The sequence below is a fragment of the Podarcis erhardii genome, assembly GCF_964252035.2.
Source record: "Podarcis erhardii genome assembly, chromosome: 13".
Taxonomy (NCBI): Eukaryota; Metazoa; Chordata; class Lepidosauria; order Squamata; family Lacertidae; genus Podarcis; species Podarcis erhardii.
The window spans coordinates 15,360,682-15,384,956 of NC_138502.1; the positions used below are offsets into that span (position 1 = coordinate 15,360,682).

Here is a 24,275-nt window from a genome sequence, read left to right on the forward strand (position 1 = left end):
TGGATTTTTTTCCTTCAATGTTTTTACTAAAATCTTTTGCTGTTGAGACACAGATCCAGAAAGGGTGCACGGGAGAAGGAAAGATGTGGGGTGAGGGAGGGAACAGGGAGAAAGGATAGATGGACACAGCTTCATTACATTTTGTGTTAACAAAAAACGAAAACAAAAAAAAAACCACAAAGGGAGTTTATTTTAAATGTCAGGGGATTTTTTTTTAATATATATAATACAAAAAAGCGAGGACTCTAACCCCAAACTGTGGGGGTTGCATGCAACAAGAAAGGTTTTCAGCGGGTGGGGCATCAATGCTTGGTGTGGGGGGCTGACACGCTTGGAACACGAATCACGAGAGAAGCTCAGGGAATGGAGCATTAAAACAGACACCATGAAAGAATGAGGTGCTTGGGCAAGGAGGGAAATTCAGAGCAGTTCCTCAGCAGGGGAATGGAGGGCACTCCACACTGAAGCCATGGAGAAATCCAATCCAATCCTTTTCCATCCCATCCCACTGCAGCCCCCTGCCACCCCAGACTTGAGCTCCTGGCACCTACAATGCCCCTCAATCCTGATTTTCATCCCTCTTCTAACTTCTTTTTGGGTTTCCCAAGTTCTGTCAACCCCTCAACCAACACAACTCTATTCCCAACTCTGGCCTCCCCCCGCCACCAGCTGCAATCTTGCCCCACAATTTTGTCCCACAGGTATCCCATCCTTGAGCCCTCCTCATTCTGTTCCTGAGCTGAGCTTGTTAAGTCTTTCCTGTACCATTGTCTCACTCTTTTTGTGTAGCTGATTTAGGGGCAATAGGGAGCACTGCTGGAATGAGCAAGAGACTTATGGTGACGAAGACTGTAGCTATTTGGCTAAGGACAGGAGAGGGTGCATGGGTTTATGGGACTCTTGTGGGGCTAGACGTTAAGGGGACTAGAGCAGGGGAGTCAATAAAACGAGGGTGCTCTCTGAATGCACACACAGCCCTTCCATGGCCCTCTGAACAAGAGCTGCTGCTTTGGCTGGGCAGGTGCTTTCCCAGCACCACTATTTTACGAGCACAGGCAGGGGAGAGAATGAATGAAACCACCATTAAATTAAACACCCAAATATGGCCACTGCATATTCATCTGGGCTTGGAGGCTCCAGCTGCCAGTGAGGGAGAGGGATGGGACTGGGAGGGTCGGCTTCTGCCTCCCCACTCCCAGAAATCACCAGGGCTGTGTGGGGAGGGCTTGGCTCACAACCGAAGCTCCCTCCATGGGCAGCACCGTGACAGCGGCGGGAGGTGGGGCCGAGACAGCTGCCGCGAGGGGGCAGACCTCACCCGTACCTGTGGAGGAAGACAGATGTACAAAGTCAAAGGGGTTTCTCACCCTCATAAATTTAATTAACACAGTTGTGTAGCCTGCTTCCTCCCACCCTCCCCCTGCTGTAAGCTGGAGTAGAAGACACAGCTGGTTTCACATAGTAAGAAAGAGATGGATGCAGCTGCCCCTTCCTCCAAGGCACCATATTTATCCATGTCCTGTAGGGAAGTTCCCTTCCTTAAAAGGCTGAAAAATAAAGCAAGGTTGAAAGAACTCACTAGCTCTAACTTGAAATTAACCGCAGATAATACAACTAACTGGGGTTTATCACTTAAATTGTTGTCCTAATGCATAATAAAGGTTAAACTTTCACAGGAAAGTTTTCTCAGGGGACTCCAGCTCTCACAGTTCTCCAAGATGCATGATACATAGGGAATACATCCATAGCAGTGAATGGGGCTAGAAAATCTCCCACTACATTACAGCATCTCATGGGAATAGATTCACTTACTGCTGCCCCATGATCAGTTGTGTCTCAAAAGCAACAGTTACGCCTAATGTTGGACAGGAGACAAAGTAATGAAGGGCAAAAAGGAGACAAAACACCCATCAATGTGCCCTGTCTGTTGCTAACTTCAAAATATTAATAGTAGTCTATATTTCTTGTTAAAAGTACAAGAACTCCTTTGATTTTGGAAAAATAAAACAATATTCAGATAAATAAAACATTCAAAGGATTATGTGCACCTTTTAATTAAAAAAAAAAAGGAAAGCTCAATCCTGCTTCTATCCTCTTTAGATGAACCTGCAAAAGGATCCTTAGTCACACATAAGCATCCAAACCAAGATAGGCACTGCAATATGCAGGCACTTAAACACTGGCAGAGGGATGCTAATTTAGGATGCAGCCGCCCCAGGGGAGATGGGGTTCTCCGTCTCCCACTGAGAATACAAGGACACGTGGGTACCCTACGGGACAGATGGGCCTCCCCTCCCCATTCCCTAGGACAGAAGGAAGCGGCTCTTGCCTGGTGGCCCGGCCAGCGTTTCACCGCAGCGGTTGGCCCTCAGTGGCCGCAGCCCCTTCTCCTGCGTGCGTCTGCAGATGCCCGTTGAGCTGAGCCGGGGTCTTGCAGTGCACGCCACACAGCTTGCAAAGGAAACGCTCCAGCCGCGGGGCGGCCAGTCCGTGGTCCTTGACCGCGTGGACCCTGAGGTAGGCCGCTGTGGTGAACCCTACGGGAGGGGGAGAAGGACAAAAACCAGCCAGGTCAGTGTCCGGTCTACTGAAAACGTACTCCAGTGTCCTGTAATGCTTGGCTGTGCCTCACCCTAGAGGCGGCTGCGTCTCAACATCTAGTGAAAGATCCATTGCGACAGGGCTCCCTGGTGAAGAGGCAGCTTCTCCACCCCAGAGATGGCTGCATCTTGCCACCAGGTAAGCTATCTCTGTATGAACAACAGACCCCACTCTAGGGGCAGCTGCATCGCGGCATTGAGGAAGTAAAGGTGAGGAACTTAAGACTCAACACAAAAATATCAGAGCTGTAATCCTAGACCAGAAGTAGCTGGATGAGAAGAAGAAAGCAGATTTCCTGCTCCCGCCCCACAGCAAATCTATGTTATCTATATTCTCTGCAACATGAAATATTTAAGCCATAAAAGAATTATAAGAAGTGATTAATAGTAAACTGCTGCTTTATGCTTCTGAGAATCCAGTTATCTACAATATGTTGAAGATTTTATTTTAAATATATGGGTAAAGCATAATGGATTATGCATATTATCCAGTGAGATAATCCAGGTGTTTCCACAAAGGAAAAGCAGATTGTTATTATTATTGGTTTTTTTTAAACTGTTTCTTACTAACCTGCACATTATTCAGCCTATTTTGACTTATGTTTTAAGGATATTGTTTTCTATTTAAAAATAATATACCCATCTAAGTATGTCGGATGGGTAAAGTTGTAACACACACAATTCAAATATTAGCAGTCCTCTTTTCATACTGTTTAGTTATCTACCTGCACATTGGATTCCACATATATATGGAGAATTAGCAAATCTAACTATATACAATAAATCATGTCATCCTACACTTACACAGTACAGTGAAGCTATTTAAGCCTGTGGCAAAATGGTACTAAGGAGATACTCGGACATGTAAATGGAGAAAAAAAGATTAGGAGCCAGCTGTCTTGCCAAGCAGTTTTCTTGTTGAGATAAAGCAGGAAGTCTGAGCAACAGCTGCAGGCCAACAAAAATAAAATGCTGCCTGGTCTCAACGTTGGTCCTTCAAATGCAGCTTGTTTCAAAGGCATTATTATATATTCTTATCAAGTCAGTCCTCTTCTGCAATTCTGTATTTAATGCTCACAGAGAGGAAGTTTGGCCTCACATGTAAAGGATACAAATCCGGCTGACTACTTCTAAAGCAGGCATGTGCAACTTTGACTTACCAAGATGAATGCAGCTCACCTACCACATACTGCTGCCTGTCAGTTGGATAATAAACCAATATAGCTACCTATAAGGCCCTGTGGGTCACCATCCATGGCTGTTCAGCTGAGCTGAAGTTAGTGAGAACCTGGCACGTCTGTTTGAAAGCTTGTGGAAAACCAGCCACATCTAATTCAAACTGCAAATGAAATAACCTGAAGCAGGTCTCAAGCATGACTCTGGCTGATATGCTGAGGAACCATATTATAAAGGAGCAAGCACTTATGCAAGTACCAATTAAAGTTGGAATCCTATGCAAATGCAGCTGGGAGTAAGCTCCATTGAAACCTAATTCTTACAAAACCTACATCAGATTGTACTGTGCGACTGCTAGCATTCCCAGAAGAGACGGTTAAGTATTTTTCTCTCCCTTCCAGATACTTTCACAGAGAGCCCTGTCCTCTTACCTTTGTTGCACAGTTCGCAGACATGATTCGGCCCTTGGCTGTGTACTTTCATGTGGTCCGTGATGTAGGCGGCGCTCAGCATCTTTCCACACACGTGACATGGCACCTTCTCCTCATGACGGACTGTGTGAGCACGCAGCCGATCCTTGGTGGCAAAGGCTGCTTCACATGTCTGCAGTAACAGAGAGAAAGGAATCATGGCGAAAATGTTTTTGCCTACAGCAGCCCACTTCCCAAGGCAACCAAAGACTACGGGACTTGAGAACGTGCAAAGTTCCCTTTAAGTACAGGGGACCTGACATTGCCTTCTCTTGCACCAGAAACTCAGGCAGATTATTGGGGACAAATTAAATAATGGGAGGGAGTAGAGAGTTGATACAGCAATACTGTCAGTGGGGGAAGGTACCTCACATTTGAAGGGCCTCTCTGTCGAGTGGACTTGCCGCACATGGCTGTTCAAATGGTCCGGACTGTGGGAGGCAAGAAATATTCAAGTAAGTGATCTGTTCTTGAGGAATTCTCTTTCATTCCCTGCTATAAAGGTCCATGTCCCCCCATTATTAAATTCATCTCCTTTTCCTTCTCAATCCCAACTATGTTGCTATAGTTTCATGTCTCCTAAAGCTGGGTTGTCCCTGTTTCTTTTACTGGTAAAGTTTTTCTGCTTTTAACAGATGCACAGGAATATGCTTCTTTTGGAAAAGCTGTTCCTCTTAAACGCCAGTTAGCTTGCAGCTGTTAACAGAAAATAACTCTGTCATTAAAAAGTGCCAGTTATAGTTTTAACAGGCTTAATTCATCATTTTCAAGCATGCACTGATGTGAGTCTAGGCAAGATGAGTGAGGGAGACTATGCGCCTACAGAAATGTTCTTGGGGAATTCATCCACTCAATGGTTTATTAATTAGCCACAGATTAGTCACAGATACTGATAAAACCTAAACTGGAAAACAATTCAGAAAAGGATTTGACACTCAAGAATCCAATTGATTTACAGGGAACCCTCCATTAGAAAGCAAGCTGAAAATAGAAACTGTAAACTTAGAACTGAGAGATGCTGACATGTTTTAATCTCTTTTTAGTTTAGAGGTTATTTTAATTTTTTTAAACGTTTCTTATTTTTAACTAGCTTTGTTGATAATATTCTTGTAAACCTTTTAGAGGTTTTGTTACAATAAAATGGCATATAAATTTTGTTAAAATAAATAAAATAAAGGTTGTCACTTATTTGAAAGGGTAAGAAAGTGCAGTGTTGAGAGCAACCTTGAATATATATAGCTAGCTTGCCTAGAGGAAATTTCTACAGCACATGTGTAATTTATATGTGCTTTCTGCTGCTAAAATTACAAGCCCTTGTGGTGATGAAAAGAAATTCTGGATATATTCAAGTAGTTTCTACCCAACGAAATAAACAAAAAGGGTGTAGAAAACAGTGTATTCTAGTCAGGTGTTAACGGTCCTCTGTATTTTCTGTAGTTGTGTGTGACTTGAGTGTATATGTATCAGACCATAACAACACTCATATTTTAAAGACCTACTTTAAAAAGGTTGCATTTCTAAAGTTATTTCTTTAAAAGTTCATGTTTACTCCTTTATCGTTGCAAGTCAGAAGCCTGACTCTATGGCCTCTAGGAGCTGTGAAGCCTGGAATGTTACTAGATTTTTTTGTTAAATAGGTTAAATAAATTTGTAATTTTATGTTGGGAACCACCCTGATATCTATGGGTATTGTGTAGTACACAAATTTAATAAACCAATCAACCAACCTACACCTGTCCTTCTGCTTCCATTTCTACAAGGGGCTGTCAGATCAGAAAACTTCAGCACCTTCTTTTTATGTTCATGCTTTTACTGGGGGCTTGCAAGAACATCTAGAGCCCATGGGGCAATTTGTTTCTCTGGAATTTTCTTTGTATTTTGAGCACAGGCTGCTCTTGGTATTCCATGCAACTGCAGGTCCACACAAAACCTGGGCCAAGTGTAGGAATTGAGATGGCCTAACTTATTTTAAAGAGCAAGTGCATTCTTTCTACAATTGTACAGAAAAGCTGGCAAATGTAAGGGCAATTCTGGTAAAATCTCAGAAAAAAAGGGAGAGAAATCTGGTCACAGAGCCTTTCTGATCAGGCCGCAACTTATCAGTGTTCTATGCTGCCAGCATGGTGACAATGCAATTACTAAGTACATTTGCAAATGTTTAATTCTGGAAATGTGAGGTTTTCTTTCCCCACAAGCTGACCTCATTGTCTGTTGCTTGATCTAACAGCCAATTAATATGCAAAGAAATTCCATAGATCTGGCACTTCTTGAACTGTACACTTCAGACTGCAGGTGAGGTACTACATGTTTGAATACACCTTCCTGTTAAAACAAATCCTTTGAATGAAAAGCTAGCATGTCAAGAAAGCTTTTAGTTTCTTACTAACATGTTAGTTCAGTATATGCAGGGATTTGTTTTTACACAGAGGAACAATGAAACACGGACACGTCTGTTGAGTTGACAAAGTAAGGAGAAGTCTTATGCTATTTCTACATGTTTGAATCTGACCTGAAATGGGCAATATTAAATTGTGGGGTTATATTTACATTTTCCTGTTTCTTTTCAATACTTCATGAAAGCCACTTGTTGCACTTTTGTGAAGGTTCTTTGAATGTCTACAATTACCTCCCATGGGTGTCGATGCCTCAATCCCAGTTAGAAGCCTCTTGTTAATGGTTGCATTTTATAGGTAGTCAGAAAGAAACAGTGCCTAACACTCTCTGGTATTATAATACAAAAGTACTAGTGGCAGGACTGGGGAAATTTTCTGGATTGGGTTTACACTGCCAACTTAAAATAAGTCAGTGAACCACAATTGAGAAAATATGTGCTTTCACATGCCTCCCCTTTCCTTTCTTTCTGTCCTGTTTGTTCAGCTGGATTGGTACGTAAGAACTGCAATGAGTTTGCTGCTCCTAGGAATGGAACTTGTGAGGGATTTGGATGGATTTCCCATGCGGTCTTTACTGTTCTGGAGTCCTCCCACAGAACCAGAACCAGCTGGTGTTCCTTAGAAAACCTTTTATATGGCCAAGGTAGTCAAGATTAGGCTTGGAGGAATTTGAGTTATGGCAAGAGCTGCAAAAGGAAGGGATCCTGAGGCGCCCCAAACATCCCTCAATCAGTTAATGTTAGCTTCTAGTGTAATAGCACTGTCCTAACTCATACTGGTTCAGGATGTTGTCTGCTAAAGCTTCTTCTCTATCATAAGGGGAAACACCTTTTCTAAAAGCCAACCTTCCTCACGTAAGCCCTGCAACAAGTCCCATTTGAACTGCCTCCTCCCTGCACCCTTGAATCCCTCGTACCGAGAGAAACTCTTCCCACAGTGGCTGCAGATGTACGGCTTGTGCACAGCACCATCATGCGAACGGACGTGATAGCTCATGCGGTCCTTCCGCTTGAATCGCTGCTGGCAGACAGGACACTGGTAGGGTTTCTCGTCTGAATGGGACAACTTATGCCGATTGAGATGGTAGACGTCCCGGAAGGCTTTCCCACACATCTCACAAGCATGGTTCTTCCGGATGCGTTTGCCTGATGCTGTAGTGGTCACCAGCCCTGCTCCTGACCCTGCTGTGTTTCCTGCACCTTCGGCAGGGGCAGGTGTTGCTGCTGTTGTGCCACCGATGGCGGAAACACTAAGCAAGCTGAGGGGGACCATGGTGGGCATCTTCATGGTCGTGGGTCCAGCGCGAGAAGCTTTGGCCCCCGTATGAATGGCTTCATGGCGCCGCAGGTTGTAGCCATTTTTGAATTCTTTAGCACACAGGGAGCAGATGTAGGGACCTTTGCTCTTGGGCTTCTTCTGGGCATCACCTTGCTGTTGCGTAGCAGAAGCTGCCTGGGAGGTTGGGGCTTGTGTAGTTTGAGAGGATGGTGCTACCTGCCCACCACCACCCTCAGAGGCAGAAGGTTGCTGCTGCTTCAAAGCAGCCGTGTCTACTGTGGAAGCAGATGGTGCAGAGCCAGTAGCGGCAGCAACCACAGCAGCAGCAGCGGCTGTTTCCTGGGCTGCAGCCAAGACTGGCAGGAGATCCACTTGGAGGGATTCAGCAGGGGTGGCTGTCTGCTGGGGAGGGGCTGTTGTGGTGGCAGTCTGAACAGAAAAAGAGATTTTATACTTGAAAAATACAGTAATGAACAATGAATTCTGAAAGCCTACAGTATTCTAGTAACTTGTAGAGTGGATGGAATAGTAAATTCCCATTTCAAAAGCATCCATCTCTCATAAACTAGCTTGAACTCATCTTAGGTGGGGGAAGATTAAGATGGGCTGGATTATTATTTACCAAATGTTATGGGAGGAGAAGCAGGAATACTCGCTACAAGCACTCACCAGCTCCACTGAATAGTTAGAATTCAAGTTAAAGACCTGAGCATCTCAGAGTTGGAGAGCTCTGCTTTTACAGATACCATGCCCTGCAAAGTGAAGACTTTGGTATTTCTTACTAAGTCTGGAAAATCTAGCTCAGTACAGTGCCATCAGCTTAAGTGTACTGGAAGCTTCACCCTAACTCCAACCACAGAAAATACTAGCCCATTTGCTCTCATGCATCTGCACGTTTACAGGTGGGAGAAGGACAACCAGGTTCCAGTTTGTTAAACATTTCTTGCTGGTTGCCTGTGTGTCAAAGGCAACTGGATGATTGGCTATTTACAAACTTGGATTACAGAAACTTTATCTGGGATAGCTTTCTGCCTATCTTAAATGTGTACCCTCCATTCTAATACAGTGGTGCCCTGCAAGACGAATGCCTCCCAAGACGAAAAACCCGCTAGATGAAAGGGTTTTCCGTTTTGAAGGTGCTTCGCAAGACGAATTTCCCTATGGGCTTGCTTTGCAAGACGAAAATGTCTTGCGAGTTTTTCCGACTTTTTTCCCCTCCCCCCCCCTTTTTCTAAGCCGCTAAGCCGCTAATAGCGCTAATCCACTAAGCCGCTAATGGGCTTGCTTCGCAAGACGAAAAAACCGCTAGACGAAGAGACTCGCGGAACGGATTCTTTTCGTCTTGCGAGGCACCACTGTAATACTAATAATATCATCATAAGCCTTTAAAATTGATGCCAGTGAATGGTGTGGAAACCACAGCATGCCTGAAGCTAATCAGGTGTGAACCTGATCATTCTCTTGGATGGGAGTTCCGAGTACGAGCAGAATATAAAAAACACATTAGAAAAGAAATTCAGCCTACAATTCAGCTTACATATATGTCTGATGCAGCTTTGTACTATTTAAGTACTAGCCTGGTAGCCATCAGTGAGAAGGAATTCTATGCAGGCAAGTGAGTAGTCTCAGGAAGGAGTTTTCCATCCCTCCTGTGCACCTACCAGAGAAATGCAGCTAACTGATGCAGGAGGGACAAAGCTCTCTGTCCATCTGCCATCCCTAGCGTGCTAGTAAAAACATGGCAGAAAAGCAATGTTTGTAAACTTATTTACAAGGCTTTTAGAAAGAAGAAATGCATAGATTTGAGCCAACAACCATTTAGACACCAATTTGTTCTTATTCCTTAGCCAAAATATTTCCCAGAATTTTCAATCAGGAAATAATTCACAGGATTAGAGAAAAATGTGTTTGGAACCTTTTAAAAATCTAGAAAAGTATTCTTTTAAAAATGCTAACAATTTATAAATCAATTTCAATGAAAATATGCTCAGTCCATATATGGCAATCCATGGGTCCAAACTAAGCCGTTTTACTTTGTGATTTTCACATTTACAAAGAGAGATTAAATTTTTTCACTCCAAATTCTACAAACCAAAAATTACTTCTTCACTGAGAAGCTTTTGTGCATTAGCTATATAAGGTGATGAACATAATTTAACTCCAGGCAACAAAGAAATACATAAGGACCCATGGTCCTGGCTTGCCTGGCTAGAAGACTTTCTAGTGCCCATCACCATCAGAAAACAGTAAGGACAACTACCATATCATGAAGTGACAGTCTTTCTTAACTTCTATAGAAGAGACTTGAATTCAAATTCCTGTTCAGTCACTGATTTGTGACCAAGTCATATGTGTCAGAAACTAGGCAGAGTTACTTGGAAGTAAATTATGCTTTGTTTTGTATTGCTTATTCCCAGGAAAATGTGTGAAGGACTAGCCCCTTAATCTCTGTACACTGGTCAGAAAAATGGAACAAGGGATGCTATCAGGAAAAATGACAAACCACTACATAAACCTAAGTTCAATCTAGCATTTCAGAGATCTGTTATTATTCAAAAATACAGTTGTCTTGGTTATGTTCCTTCACGACCTTTTAAATTCAATTTAGAGCATTATCTGTAAGTGAAGTTCAAATAGTTCTTTCTCTGGTAGAGGTTTGTCAGCATCCAAGTCTGGGTAGCTTCCAAAACAACCAGCTATATGCAACATTAGTTATACTCAAAACAGATCCACTGACATCAATGAACCTAAGTAACACCAGTTGATTTCACTGGGTCTACTCAGGGTATGATTTAATTAGATATTACCCAATAAAACTTTGATTCAGATTGCTTTTTAAAGTATAGAGTTAACCAGGGAAGGGCTGACCTTAAACTGCAATCCTACGCCTACTGAACATGGTGACACTTCTGAAAAAATGTGTATGGGATAAAGCTGCCTATCAGGGTATTTACACAATAATAATTTATTTTGTTTTAATTTGTTACCTGTTGAAGTCTGGGATATATGAGTTTAGTAATATTAATAAAAGCAAAATAAATCTAAATAGAACCAAGGTAATATCTGCACAGCAAGGCAGAATTCTTGGCCCCAGTAAAACTTTAACTTTTAATTCAGAGTAAACTTGAAGTGCACCAGATTAATTTCATGGGTTTGGTGAACTGGGAGAAGGGGACGGTTTATTTTAACATAAGGGTACAGATTTAAGTACTTGGCTTTAAAACTCTGCACAAGCTTTATAGGGTGGTCTCTGGCAAATCATTATTTCAGAGGCTCAGTCCCACAACTGTTTTATGCTTTTTTTAAAAAATTGGTGCTGCTTCTGTAATGATTTTAATTGACTGAATATAGTTGTATTTTATTGATTTTAATTTGTGAACTGCCCAGAGGACATGGTTAATTGGGTGGTATATAAATGCTGAAAGTAAACAAATAAAAATAAACATTAAGTGACTGACATCAAGTAAGAGTGGATAAATAAATGTAAAACAGTATTTACAGTAAGAAATACAAAATTATTTTTTAAAATCAAGTATTTGTACAGGGTACCCTTTGAGGTTGAGGCAATTCGTATAAAAAATTTTGGTCTCCAGCACTGAGATGCAGCTGCCTCAAGTAGATATCGTTTTTCAAAGGGGTCCATCGCTCTCCATTTGGTGCCCAGACAGAGCTCACCTGGAAGGGGCTTTGACTGCAGCCCTGAGCAGCAAAAAATCTGGACTGGATTTCGGTCCCAACCTGCAGAGGGTTCTGTGTATGACTCTGCTAAAGAGACAGAAAAAAAGAAAGATTAGGGAACCTTAAAAGAATCCTCCCCACCCTTCAGCAAATTTGGAAACTCAAGAGTTACCATAAATTCAAAGGACGGCAAGAGAGAAATGGGTAATTGTAGGAAATCGGTGTGTTTGGTTATTCCACAGGAACTATGGGTGATGAGATGAAAGATGTAGAGAGAGCAGCAATTGCTTGACCCAAGTAACTTCAAGCACTGAATGTAAGTGTGGAGTAGTTATGGTTTACAACAGGAAAAATATGGGGTTGAATCCAATGTAAGTAGGGCAATTTAAATTAATAAATATGCCTTTCTGGTCCATTAATTTCAGTGGGTCTACTCTAAGCAGAACTTAGTTGGTTTCCCATGGTGTGGGAAAGGAGGAAAGTTTGTTTGTGGGAGAAGAGAAAGCTAGGTGTAAGGTATGGGACTGTAAAGATAAATTGCTACACTGGGCCAAGATGAGGGTTTGACTATTGTGTACAAAAGTATGGAATAAAAGAGGGCATGTACTAGGAGAGTCTACTTTCCTTCGGGAATGGGGAAAAGGACAGGCAAGGGATTCCCAACAGCAGTAGATATGGGCCAGCATTATGTTAAGGTCTATGCCTGGGAGATCCCCCTCCCCAACCACACACATGATGGTGAAGTACTAGGGGAGCCATGTCTCTGACTTATAAGAGGAGAGACATTAAGGGGAAAGCAAGTACAGTAGTTGCATATCTGAAAAAGGGGAAGGCCTGAGGCTGAGCTCTGCAAAGGGAAAACCCGGGCAGGAAGCACTAGGAGGGAGGGCGATTACCTAGGAAAGGAGCCAAGGGTGACAGCAGCAGGCAGGAGGTTATTATTTGGTCAGAAACTGGAAAGGGGAGGTGGCTGGGGAGGTGGGGCTGCAGGTTTAAAGAGGAAATTGTCTGCAAGGGAGGCTCAAGAAGTGGAAGCAGGAGGTTAAGACAAGGAGCTCCAAAGGGTGGGGAAGTAGGGGCCTCATGCAATCTTGACAAAATTTGGCCACACATGCCTGGTCACAGGAAAAGTTGGAGGTAATGTACCTCCCACCGTGTATACAGCCACTATCTATATCATAATGTATTTGTAGGTGAGGAGGAAAGAAGTGGGGTCATCTCCCTGCATTTTTTAATGTCCAGAGACGGCCCCTTTAGGAGTCCACACATAAAGGTAGGCAGGAAACAGGTGGGAAATCCAACACTACACCTGTTGGCTGCCAAAGGTCACACCTAGCTACCTCCTTTTGTGCCTGCGCTTCAGGGTAAGTAAATAGCGGGGCCAGGAAATGAGCCTGAAGCCTCTCCTTGGCATGTGTGGCCAAACTCGCACTGGTGTTAGGCAGAAACCCCTAGAGGGCACAGCTTTGGGGAGGGGAAAGCAATTATGGCAGGAGGACATTTTATTTTGTGGGGGGCATGACGGGAAGAGAGGATTATGCGCGCGTAGCCTTGGAGAGGGCGAGGCAGCTGTAGTGCGTGTGTATCTGAGGGGGGGCATTTTGGAAAGCAGGATCACTGGGAGTGGGACCGAGGAGGCACCGAGGTAGCAACTGGCAGGGAAAAAGGTGGGGGACAAGCGCGAGGGGATGGGCAGAGCGAGCGCGAGAGGGAGGTGACCGTTGGGGGGGGGGAGAGGGAGATGAAGCGCGAGGCGGAGGGAGGGGCTGGGCACAGCGAGCGTAGAGAACGAGGGGGTAGGGGGAGCGCAAGGCTGCGCTGGGCGGAGGGAGGTGACCGTTGGGGCAGCGCGAGGCGGGGGGGGGGGGAGCGCGTGCTGAGTGCGCCCTGCTGGCCCGCGCGCGCAAGGGCCCCCGCCCGCTGGGATTCCCGAGGGGAGGGGCGGGGCAGGGAGGGTGTGAGCGGGGAGCCTAGAGCTCTTGCTTGCACTCCCTTGTCCTCCGCTCGCGCTCCCCCCCTTTTTTTAGCGGAGAAGGGAGGGGGGAAGGTGGAGGAGAAGGGGGGGGGTTACCTGGAAGATGAAGCTGCTCCAGTTGCTCGGGTCCATGGCGGCGGCAACGAGCGGGGGAGGGGGGGGTTCAGCTCGGCGAGAGGGGGGGTCGGGAAGGGAGGGGGGAGCGAGTGGGGAGCAGCAGCAACGTCGCGCGGGCGGGGGGAGTGAAGGTGGGAGGGGGGATAGAGCGAGGAGGCAGCGGCGCGAGGAAACCTCGGCGCGCACGCTGATTGGCCCCCTCTGCGCGCGCGCGCGCCCCCCGGCGCCACAGCCTCTCTGGGCGGGGAGGGGTGAAGAGGGGGTATGGAGAAGGCGGCAGGTAGCGATTGGGTGGGGCTGCCGTCCTCGCTCCCGACGTGCGCGGGATCGTACAAAAGGCCCCCACGTGTGGTGCTTGCTGATTGGGTGGAGTGACGAGCGCTGTGGCCGTAGGGTTTTTTTCTTTTAAAGAAGAAAGTTGATTGGCCGGCGCCGAGGCGGCCGCGCGCGAGTAACGGTTACTCCTTTCCCCTCCCCGTTAGTTTTCTTTTGAGTGACTCCGTCCCCTCTCACAAAATGGCCGCCAGGGAAGAGCTTCATCCGTAATGGCCATTATGGTGCCTTTTCTCTTTCTGCCCCTCATTCCGTATTATTCAACCCCCTGCCGTACACTTATGTCGCCTATATTTTAAAAAATGTCTCAGGGAAGAAGAACGAACTCGACAGCATATTTGGGCTTGCAGGTACTAGTAAGTAAGGTGTAGGACGATCTGCATGACGCCTGCTGTGATCTAGAACTTAACACAGACAGCTATGCTTTCATAGTATGGGATTATGTCACTGGCATGTACTGCAGCTTCAACCATATCTGGAAATAAACCCCGTTGAATCAAGTAGAAATTCTGAATAGATATGGTTTGTATTGCCCTCTTGGCGCTTACACCACAAACAGGAGATTTTACTCATTTATGCAAGTTACTTTAATGTGACTTTTATGCAGACTTCACCTGGACAACCTTCAGCAAGAACTTGAGTTAAATGTGAGACTTCTAACTCTATGTCACCTCTTGGCAAAGAAGGACTCAACCACAATTACCTAGGGTCCCTTGTTTTATCACATGACAGGCTTGGGAAAACATCAGGATCGCATTTGTGCACCAAGTGTTCTTAATTGAGCTCATATTTAGCACCACAATGCTGCTGACTCAACTTGGCAGGCAAACAGATAACAATTTTTAGTAGAAATCCCAGTGGGTGATACCTTGTTTACTTATTTTTACTGTGATCGCTGTCCCATGCACCCTGTTCAATCCACATTATACTTGTGCCAGGGCAGATTTGTAAGTTAGCTACGTTCATTTAATATATGCTATTTTACTACTTTTATAATATTCTTGTCCTCCAAGGAGTTCAAGTGGAGTACTTGATACCCTGTGGGATAAGTTCCAGATAATGACAACTCCAAGGTCACCCAGAGCTTCATGGGCCAATGGGAATTTGAACACTATGAGTCTTCCTTGTACTACAAGGATACTAACCTCTATAGCACACTGTCTCCTGGCTTGAATTGCACTCTGTAACCACAAACCACTGAGCGTCAGACTTCTATATGGATGCTGTCAACATATTTTCTCAAAGCCTCTGCTTGGTTTTGAGTTGGACTTTTTAAAAAATCTTCCAATAACCAATCTTCCACAAGCCTGTGTCTTGAATGATTCTGATAACTTCTCTGTTTTAAAGCCAACCCAAAACACAAGTTTACAACCTATTTGTTGTAGCCTTTGTAGCACTGAGCTGGGCAAATTGAGGAGTGCTTTTGAGGGATTACAATGTATCGCTATTATAATCGCTATATAATAGGAAGATGCTTCAAATACTTAAGTGGTGGTGGTGGAGGTGAAAATAAACATTTTCTAACAATGACAATGTGTGGCCCTGCTCCTGGATCATGCATATTCCAAAATATAACTGTTGGTTATGAGTGGGTATAGAATTGCAGCTCAATTTCATAGTCAATGGGACTCGGCAAAGAGGGACTTTGAGTGCAGCCCTGCTGTGCAGTCCTGTGCGTGGTTTCAAAAGCAAAGCCTTCTATGTTGAATGATGTTTACTCACAGGCACAAATATGCTTAGGGTCGCTGCTTAGGGCTTCCAAGTAAACAGGAGTCGAAGTGGAATGTTTGCCGCACAAGTGAGGTCACGCAGTTTGCTTGGATGTGACGGCAGAGGAAATGGCTGGCAGATTAACCCCCCAAAATGACACGCTTTTGTTTTTCTGGTGCACCTTTCAAATGGCTGAAGTGGACTATTAGTATACCTTAAATTAAAAAACAACAACAACAGACTAGGTGACGTTACGCTACAGAATTTGTCTTGTTTTGGAAGCTATTTCTCAGCGCGCATGCGTTTTGCAGCAGTTCAGTACCGTAGTCTGAAAAGAAGGAAAATACGCATGCGCTTTGGGAGGAACGGGGGCGTAGCAGTGAGCCGTGCATAGACCGATGCGGAGGCTCTGCGAAAACAATACGCTCGTGCGCAGTACAGCTCGCTGGCTGTGTCGCGCGCGCGGCTATATAGTGTAAATAAATCAATGCGCATGCTCCTAAAGCCTCGGAGAGCGCATGCGCAGCGGGACGCCTGCGTCTTCCGACTGCCGTGAAGAATGCAGTATGCGTTTGCCGCATGCGTAGTAAAAGCACCTCGCGATTTGCCGCCTCCCCTCGTTTCCCGTATGAGTTGTGATCTCCATTTTACGCTGCCTGAGCGCCAGCAGTGCCGCCTGTGAGCGAATTTCAGTCCGCATTGTTTCATGTTTGCAATAAATGTGAAGAGGCCAGGATTGAAAGCAGTTGCTCAAGAGTGTTCCTGTTGAAGAATTAATGAAGCACGTTGGGTTTAATTTTTAAAAACGTATATATTATTCAGTCTTATATCCCTGCGACTGATGCCTTCCCTCTTTTTTTACTGTTAATGTGTAAGAAGGAAGAAAATAAAGCATCAAAAGTAACCAGGAATTCCCACCTTCAATTAAACTAAATAAAGTATTTAACTGATAATTATATTGTAGACCTCTTGTGATCTTAGTGGACTTGAAGAAAAGTACATCCCATACAAGAAGGTGTGGGAGGGGAAGCACTGTAAGGAAAAAAGGAATAATATAGGAGGCTCCTCTTCAAGCTAGAATTTCAATGAATTTCTCCCCCAAGCCGTTTTGTGTATCCAATAACCAGAGAGGTGCTGAAATAATTTCTCATACATTGCTTCTGTAATTGATAAAATAATGTTTTGAGGTTGGCTTTTCTTTTTCATTTGTATATTGCCCGCCATCTGAAAATCTCAGGGGTGGTTCACAACACAAATAAAAGATAAAAAACTACAAAATATATGATAAAAACAAAAAAACCAGCAATGCTCCCCTCCCTGCCACACACAGCAAAGGGCTGGTTGTAGAGAAATGTAATGAAGGCACCAGGCGGACCTCCCTGGGGAGAGCAAACAAACAAGAAGGCCTGTTGTGTTGCCAGTCACCCTCCAGATCTCTCATGGAGGAGGCACATGAAGAAGGGCCTTGGAAGATGATCACGGTCTGGGTCGGATCATATGGGAAGAGGTGGTCTTTGGGGTATTGTGGTCCAGTACCAGGACTTTGAATTAGGCCCAGAAACTAATTTGCAGCTAGTGCAGTCAAGCCAGGATCAGTGTCATGTTCAAACAGTCTTGCCCTGGTGAGTAACCTGGCTGCTGAATTCTGCACCAGCTGAAGCATCCAAACCCATCTTCAGAGGCAGCCCCACATATAGCTCATTGCAGTAATCTAATCTAGTGGTTACCAGAGCATAGACAACAGTAGTTGGGCTAATGTTTTTGACAAATGGATAAATTGAGATGAGGCTATGACTGCAATCCTAATCCTGTATACCTAAGAGTAAATCCCATTGATTCACTTGGATTGATTCACTTCTGAGTAGACATGGTTAGGATTGTGTTGTAAGAAATAATTGTCTAGATTTGAAGCAAGGATTCAAAGCTTGAGCTCATACCCATGGGTAAATTATTCAACCACTTAAAGAGAAATATGTATTCCTAGATGTACCCAGGTAGTCTGATACAGTACAGCATACCAAGTGTGCATCTATTACACAAATGTAAAGCAGTTTAGGCACCAGTGCTTTGCCCCAAAGGAACATAAGAATTGTAGGATGACATCTCAGGCAGAGATTCCTTGGTCCCTAAAACAGCTACAATTCACTGTGAATGCTAAAAACTTTTCTATCTGAAGTTGAATGATTATGCTGGATGTAGGGTAGGTTAGGGTGGCCAACTGTGCTAGGGCTCCTGTGCCTTTAACTGCTGCCCTATAGTCTTCCCCTCATTGTTGAAGTGACTGAAAAAGCAGCATTCTGCTGCATTCCCTCCTTTCATGCAACTGTTAAAAAGGGAGCCCTGCCCTAAAATAGTCATTGGTAATTTGCCAGCTTTTAGCAATTGGGTTGCTAGCCTCTTTGTTTATTGAAGGAGTTATGTAACTTGAGAAGTAAATAACCAGGCCGAATTTCATAATTTTTTACAAGTTTTCATCAGACCCACCTATCCCAGCATGATATATAAAAATGCTTCTAAGTCAAGTAGAAAATCTCTTAACAATTTTAATAGCACCAACTGCAATACATAGCACCAACTGCAAAAGCATGCAGGGCCATGAGCAGTATGCACGAAAACATCAATGCTAAATTGAGCAGGTACCCGGAGGCTGTGCACATTATTGCGGGGGACTTCAATCACACAGATGTGAGGGCAGTACTCCCAAAATTCCATCAGCACATTGAGTGTGCAACAAGGGGAGAAAATACTCTTTACAAGGTGTATACGAACATTAGACGGGCATATGAGGTCAAGACCTTGGCGCACCTCGGTGGTTCAGATCATGTGTGTCCCTGCTTCTGACACCAGTATACACACCCCTCAGGAAACAAGGCCAGATACAAACACGGATGGTTACGGTGTGGCCTGAGGGAGCCTCTCAGCAACTGCAGGACTGTTTCCAGGAGACCGACTGGAATATCTTCGACCATGAAGATCCAGAAACTTATACATCAACGGTCCTGGATTATATTAGATTCTGCACAGCAAATGTCACCAGGGAAAAGTATGTTAAGTTGTATCCGAATAGGAAGCCCTGGATGACAGGAGAGGTTAGGAGATTATTGAAGGCCAGAAATTCTGCTTTTAGAACTGGGGACCGGGTATTGTATGGCATAGAAAGAGCAAACTTGAAGAGGGGTATCAGGAAAGCAAAAGCAGAGTACAGAGGAAAAATTGAGGTCCATCTGAGAAATCATGATACTAGACAAATGTGGCAGGGAGTCCAACATCTGACTGGTTATAAATCAAGGAATTCATCAGTGGTAGAGAGTACTGCTTCCTTGGTGGGAGAGTTGAATACCTTCTTTGCCCGATTTGAGGTGACACCAACAGTGACTCCAACAGGGATGCCAGAGCTATTGGCGTCACTACCTACAGGAAATGCTGCCAGGGTGGAAGAGGGAGAAGTGAGGCGATTATTAAAGGAGGTAAACACGAGGAAGGCTATGGGCCCAGATGGGGTGGCTGGCAGGGTGCTAAGAGATTGTTTGGACCAACTAGCAGGAATCTTTACAAAGATTTTTAACCAGTCTCTGGCCCAAGCCACTGTTCCACCCTGTCTGAAATCTGCTACCATTATACCCCTGCCAAAAACATCAAAGATAGACAGTCTGAATGATTTTCGCCCTGTGGCGCTGACACCCATTATAATGAAATGTTTCGAAAAACTGGTGAGGAAGCGCATCTTATCTTGTCTGCCAGTGGGACTTGACCCTTACCAGTTTGTGTACAAGGCAAAGAGATCCACAGAGGATGCTGGGGCAATGGCTTTACATGCTGTCCTGACTCATTTGGAGAAGCAAGGGAACTACGCGAGATTGTTATTTGTAGACTTTAGTTCTGCATTTAATACTATTCTTCCGCATAGATTGGTGCCCAAATTATTAGACCTGGGACTTCCACCATGCTTGTGCAGGTGGATATTAGACTTTCTATCAAACCGTTCCCAAAGGGTCAGGTTGGGTTCCCACGTCTCTGCGGATCTCATCACAAATACGGGGACGCCGCAGGGGTGCGTGTTGAGCCCGCTTTTATACACGCTCTGTACAGCTGACTGTGCCCCCAAATACCCTAGTAATAAGATCATTAAGTTCGCAGATGATACAACGGTGGTTGGTTTAATTACGGCTGGAGAGGGGGAGACGGCCTGTAGGAAGGAAGTTGAGCAGTTGGGGGAGTGGTGCAGGAAAAACAACTTACTGCTTAACTTAAAGAAAACAAAAGAGATCATTGTGGACTTTAGGAAATGTAAATTGAATATTCAGCCACTTATTATTGAGGGGAAGTGCGTGGAACAGGTCTCAGTGTTTCGATTTCTGGGAATGGAGTTGAGAGACAACCTAACCTGGGGAGAGAACAGCAAAGACCTGGTGAAGAGAGCACAGCAGAGGTTATATTTTCTGAGAATCCTCCGGAAAAACAATCTCTCAAAGGACCTGTTGATGGCATTCTACCATTGCACTGTGGAGAGCGTACTAACTTATGGTCTGTGCGTGTGGTTTGGGAGCTGCACGGCCAGGGAAAAAACAATGCTATCCAGGGTTGTAAAGACTGCAGAGAGAATTACTGGGTGCACTCTTCCCACCTTAGATCAAATCTATGCTGCCAGGTGCCATAAGAAAGCGGCAGAGATAGCACATGATAGTACGCACCCCAGAAATGATCTCTTTCAGCTTCTGCCTTCTGAAAGAAGGTATAGGGTTATAAAGGCCAGGACTCGCCGCCTGAAAAACAGTTTCTACGCTAATGCAATTCTGGTTCTAAACACAGCATAAGTGGTCTCTGTAGTATAGTGTATTTTAAAATGGGGTTTTAGAGTTTTTTAGGGGGTTTTGAATGTTTTATGTAGTTTTGTGGTAGTTTTATGTAGTTTTGTGGTAGTTTTATGTAGTTTTGTGGTAGTTTTATGTAGTTTTTCAATTTCATTGTTCCGCAAGGGACAATGACAATAAAGATATCGTATCGTATCGTAATACCCCAGTAAGTTAAGGTTACCAGACATCCCTGTTTCCCGGGGACAGTCCCCGGATTTACAAATCAGTCCCCATGCAAAATCCATTTAAGTTGAAAAGTGTCTCCAAATTCATTGAAAAAAATCTGGTAACCTTACAGCAAGTCAGTCTCAAGTATCTTTATATGTGAGTGGGATTATACAATATCTGGTAGGAAGGATATGATACGATATCTGGTAGGCCACTTCCCTCGCATGGGAATTCCCTTGTGACTTTACAGCTATGTAAAGGACAGGCTTTCAACAAGTGAAGTGTTTCCCACCACTGCTCAAACTTCAGCTGTTATTCTCCATCAGGGCCGGCTCAAGACATTTTGGCACCTGAGGCAAACCACAAAATGGTGCCTCCCCACTGCCAGGGGAAAAGGAAGGAGTGAAGTTCTACATTGGGAACAAGGGTGGGAGGGAGACCCACAGCACCTCCTGTTTGTCAAGAGGCTGCTGTAGAGCGGGCATGAGGGGGCTCTGCCGTCATTGCCACCATGGGTGGTGCTTTCCTTGCAGGCTGGATCTGCTGCCCCCGTGGATCCTGCTGCCTGAGGTGGCAGACCCAAAGGAGGGCTTGTGAGAGTGGTTGGGTGCAGGGGTACCAAAGAAGGAGGTTAAAAAATGCCAGAGTGAACTGTTCTGGTGTTTTATTAAAAGAAAGTTGCAGATTTCAGCAAAACAGCCTGCCAGCGTCTCCCAGCCTTTGCAGATGTGGGACAGACACTGCAGTGAGGACATGGTTTGTCCGCACCCAAGCAAATCTGCTTATATTACTTACACACAAAGCAGCATTTGTCACTTTGGCCTGGACTTCCATCACTCCACCTGACTAGGTGAAGGCATAGGTGGCAAATACCCAAATCTTACAGCTAGTTCGCCTTTCTGGACTCAGAGCCCCGCACCCCAAGCCCACATATAAGGATAACATCAAAGGAAGCCCATTAGCCTATAACAAAGCAAATGCATATACAGTGGTACCTCGGGTTAAGAACTTAATTCGTTCTGGAGGTCTGTTCTTAACCTGAAATTGTTCTTAACCTGAAGCACCACTTTAGTTAATGGGGCCTCCTGCTGCTGCTGCGCCACCGCTGCACGATTTCTGTTCTCATCCTGAAACAAAGTTCTTAACCCGAGGTAATATTTTTGGGTTAGCAGAGTCTGTAACCTGAAGCGTATGTAACCTGAAGCGTATGTAACCCAAGGTACCACTGTATAGGAGCTCATTGCTGCAACAACTACCAATTAATTGTGGGGTTATCTCAACTACCAAGGTGGCATTAGCAGAGCTTCCAGAACAGTTCACCTTTGGATCAAGACAGTGGTTGCCTCACCTTGCCTCACGGATGGGCCGGCCCTGATCCCCACCCTCTCTTTCTTTGCCTGACACTGCAGCGCCCACAACCATTGTAGGCATGATGCTGAAGTTGGTTACCAGTTCCCAAACATCCAGAAGGCTGTTCTCTACAATACGGCATTGAATCCTGCCTGCTCCAAAGCTTCCCATGATAATAAGCCACTGTCAAGTGCATATTCACGTATGAATAATAGCCAAAAGATGTAGGAGGGAAATAAGGAGCTAGGAGTTCACATCCCAGAATAAGCTCTGAGCACCACAAAGTTGTGCTTCTGGGGGAGTGTCCTCTGTAAGATGGTGTTGAATTCCATCTAGCTCAGAGCTTACTTGGGGTGCAAGGGACATATATATTTACATTTTTGGGCTATTGTCCCTGTGCAGATATGCACTTGGCTGTTCCTTGCACCCAGAGGATTCATCAACATTTCATTAGAAGACAGTCTCCCAGTTGTGCAGGTGCATGCTTTATGTGGTCCCAAACCTTATCCTGAGTTGCTGGCTCTCAGTTCCTTGCTTTTTTATTGTCACATGTTATCACACATTTAGGAGGGTTGTGCAAAGATGGTCCTTTTGGGCTGCGTCCAACACTAGTCCTACTCAATGAGTAGCCTCATTGAAATGATTGCGTCTAAGTTAGCCATGTCCATTGACTTCCATGGGTCTGCTCTGAGCAGGATTAACATTGGCTACAACCCTTAAGATTATAGAAAATCATTGCTTGTCCCAAAGGGAAGGGTCCCCTGAAAATGGAGGAATGTGGGGTCAGTATACTTACCTTGTGATTCAATTCAGGGACATACATTTCTTTCTTAGTGTTTTGAACTTTCATCAGATAAGGAACTGGGAATTAGGAAGCTACTTAAGCATAGTGAGGCAAATCCAGAACTAGGCTATGAGAAGTAGGAACCAGCTTCAGTAACATAATGGTGGCTGAGATGTGTGGCCACACTTCTATTATGAACAGTCCCAGTTCCGTTTGATAAGTTTGTCGTGACTAAGAACTCCCAATATGATGGTTAGGGGATGCAACTACCAATGTCTCTTCTCCCCATTCTTTCAAGGTGTGACCCCTGCCCTTATGATTCCTTCCATGCTGTTAGGGTCATAAATTAAATTGCACCATCCATTTAGCAATCTGCTTTCCCTTTAAAAGGTTCTCTCCCACTCGCTACTTTGCTCCTCCTTTACCAGGAACCGAAAGCTTCAGGGGGAATTCCTGGCTGCAAAACTCTCCAGAAAACAAGCGCTCTGCTCTGCAGTAAGTTTTCTCCTCTCGCAGATTCCACTCCATTTTAGCTAGACGACGTCTTTGCTTGGGATGTGCTCTGGATGCTATCCATCTAGAATCGGGAGGTTGGTTACAAAAGCAATAATCCCTTCCAAGGCTGGAGCTTGAGGAATTCGGAGTTGCTGAATCCTTCCGTCTGCCATTATCTGGAAATTTAATTTGTCTTGCTTTTTCTCCCTCCCTCCCAGATACCAAGTGCTGCAGCTAAGCTGTTCGAGAAGTCTAGCCTGAGATTTATATTTCCAACAACATTCAGGTCCTGTAACTTCCTGTCCTAGTCTTTTTATGTGCCTGATTGCTAAGCACTTTCCCTGTAATTGCCTGGAGACTTTGATTCTGCTCCGTGGAAGTGGGTGTGTCCCCTTAGTAGCACCCCCATCCAGGCTTGTGGTTGTTGCTGTATATTGGTTTCTGCAAAATAGGGCAGGGCTGGGCTCCCTCAGTTTGTTCAAGGATTAAGTGCAGCGAAAGGCATTGGTTTTAGCACAATGTGGAAACAAAGGGTGTCGCACAGTTCCTCCAAGCCCTGCCCCTGGGGGTAAGCCTGTGCGAAGGTGACTCAGGAGTCGAGGGTGTGCCCAGGGCAGCGTTTTAAACTGGAGAGTTCTGTCGGGTTCATCCTATTCAGATTGCCCTCTCTTTACAACCGCTCTCAGGAGTCGAGATGGCAGCTGAATCGATAATCCGGATCCCCCCATACCATTACATCCATGTCTTGGACCAGAACTCAAATGTGACTCGAGTGGAAGTGGGACCCAAGACCTATATCCGCCAAGACAACGAGAGGTGAGCAAGCCTCAAAAAAGGAGGGCAGCGGATGGGTAGTTTCTGTTTGCCCCCTTTCCTCAGGAGGGCTCCAGTAGTG

The 24,275-nt window shown here is 44.9% G+C and overlaps 2 protein-coding genes across 24 annotated transcripts in view; one reads left to right on the top strand and one right to left on the bottom strand.

The window, feature by feature from the left end:
• Positions 1–13,971, bottom strand: MAZ (MYC associated zinc finger protein). Of its 15 annotated transcripts, none has more exons than XM_081836884.1 (8): positions 13,667–13,971; positions 11,467–11,682; positions 9,579–9,644; positions 7,556–8,346; positions 4,614–4,677; positions 4,208–4,379; positions 2,330–2,537; positions 1–1,324 (listed from the first exon to the last, which is right to left on the bottom strand). In XM_081836884.1, exons 1-7 carry the CDS (start codon positions 13,700–13,702, stop codon positions 2,350–2,352), a joined length of 1,533 nt encoding a protein of 510 aa, XP_081693010.1. In that variant the 5' UTR covers positions 13,703–13,971; the 3' UTR covers positions 1–1,324; positions 2,330–2,349. The 15 variants fall into 15 exon arrangements, with proteins under 15 accessions (XP_081693010.1, XP_081693022.1, XP_081693021.1 ...); XM_081836896.1 differs by having other exon boundaries at positions 11,593–11,679; positions 13,667–13,965; XM_081836895.1 differs by having other exon boundaries at positions 11,593–11,682; positions 13,667–13,962.
• The window catches only part of MVP (major vault protein), a 26,817-nt gene continuing 15,477 nt past the window's right edge, over positions 12,936–24,275 (top strand). The window contains exons 1-3 of one of the 9 annotated variants that reach the window (XM_081836878.1): positions 12,936–12,959; positions 23,599–23,666; positions 24,067–24,196. In XM_081836878.1, coding sequence (XP_081693004.1) covers positions 24,075–24,196 — 122 coding nt within the window. In that variant the 5' untranslated portion in view covers positions 12,936–12,959; positions 23,599–23,666; positions 24,067–24,074. The other 8 variants (XM_081836882.1, XM_081836877.1, XM_081836879.1 and 5 more) reach the window with 8 other exon arrangements.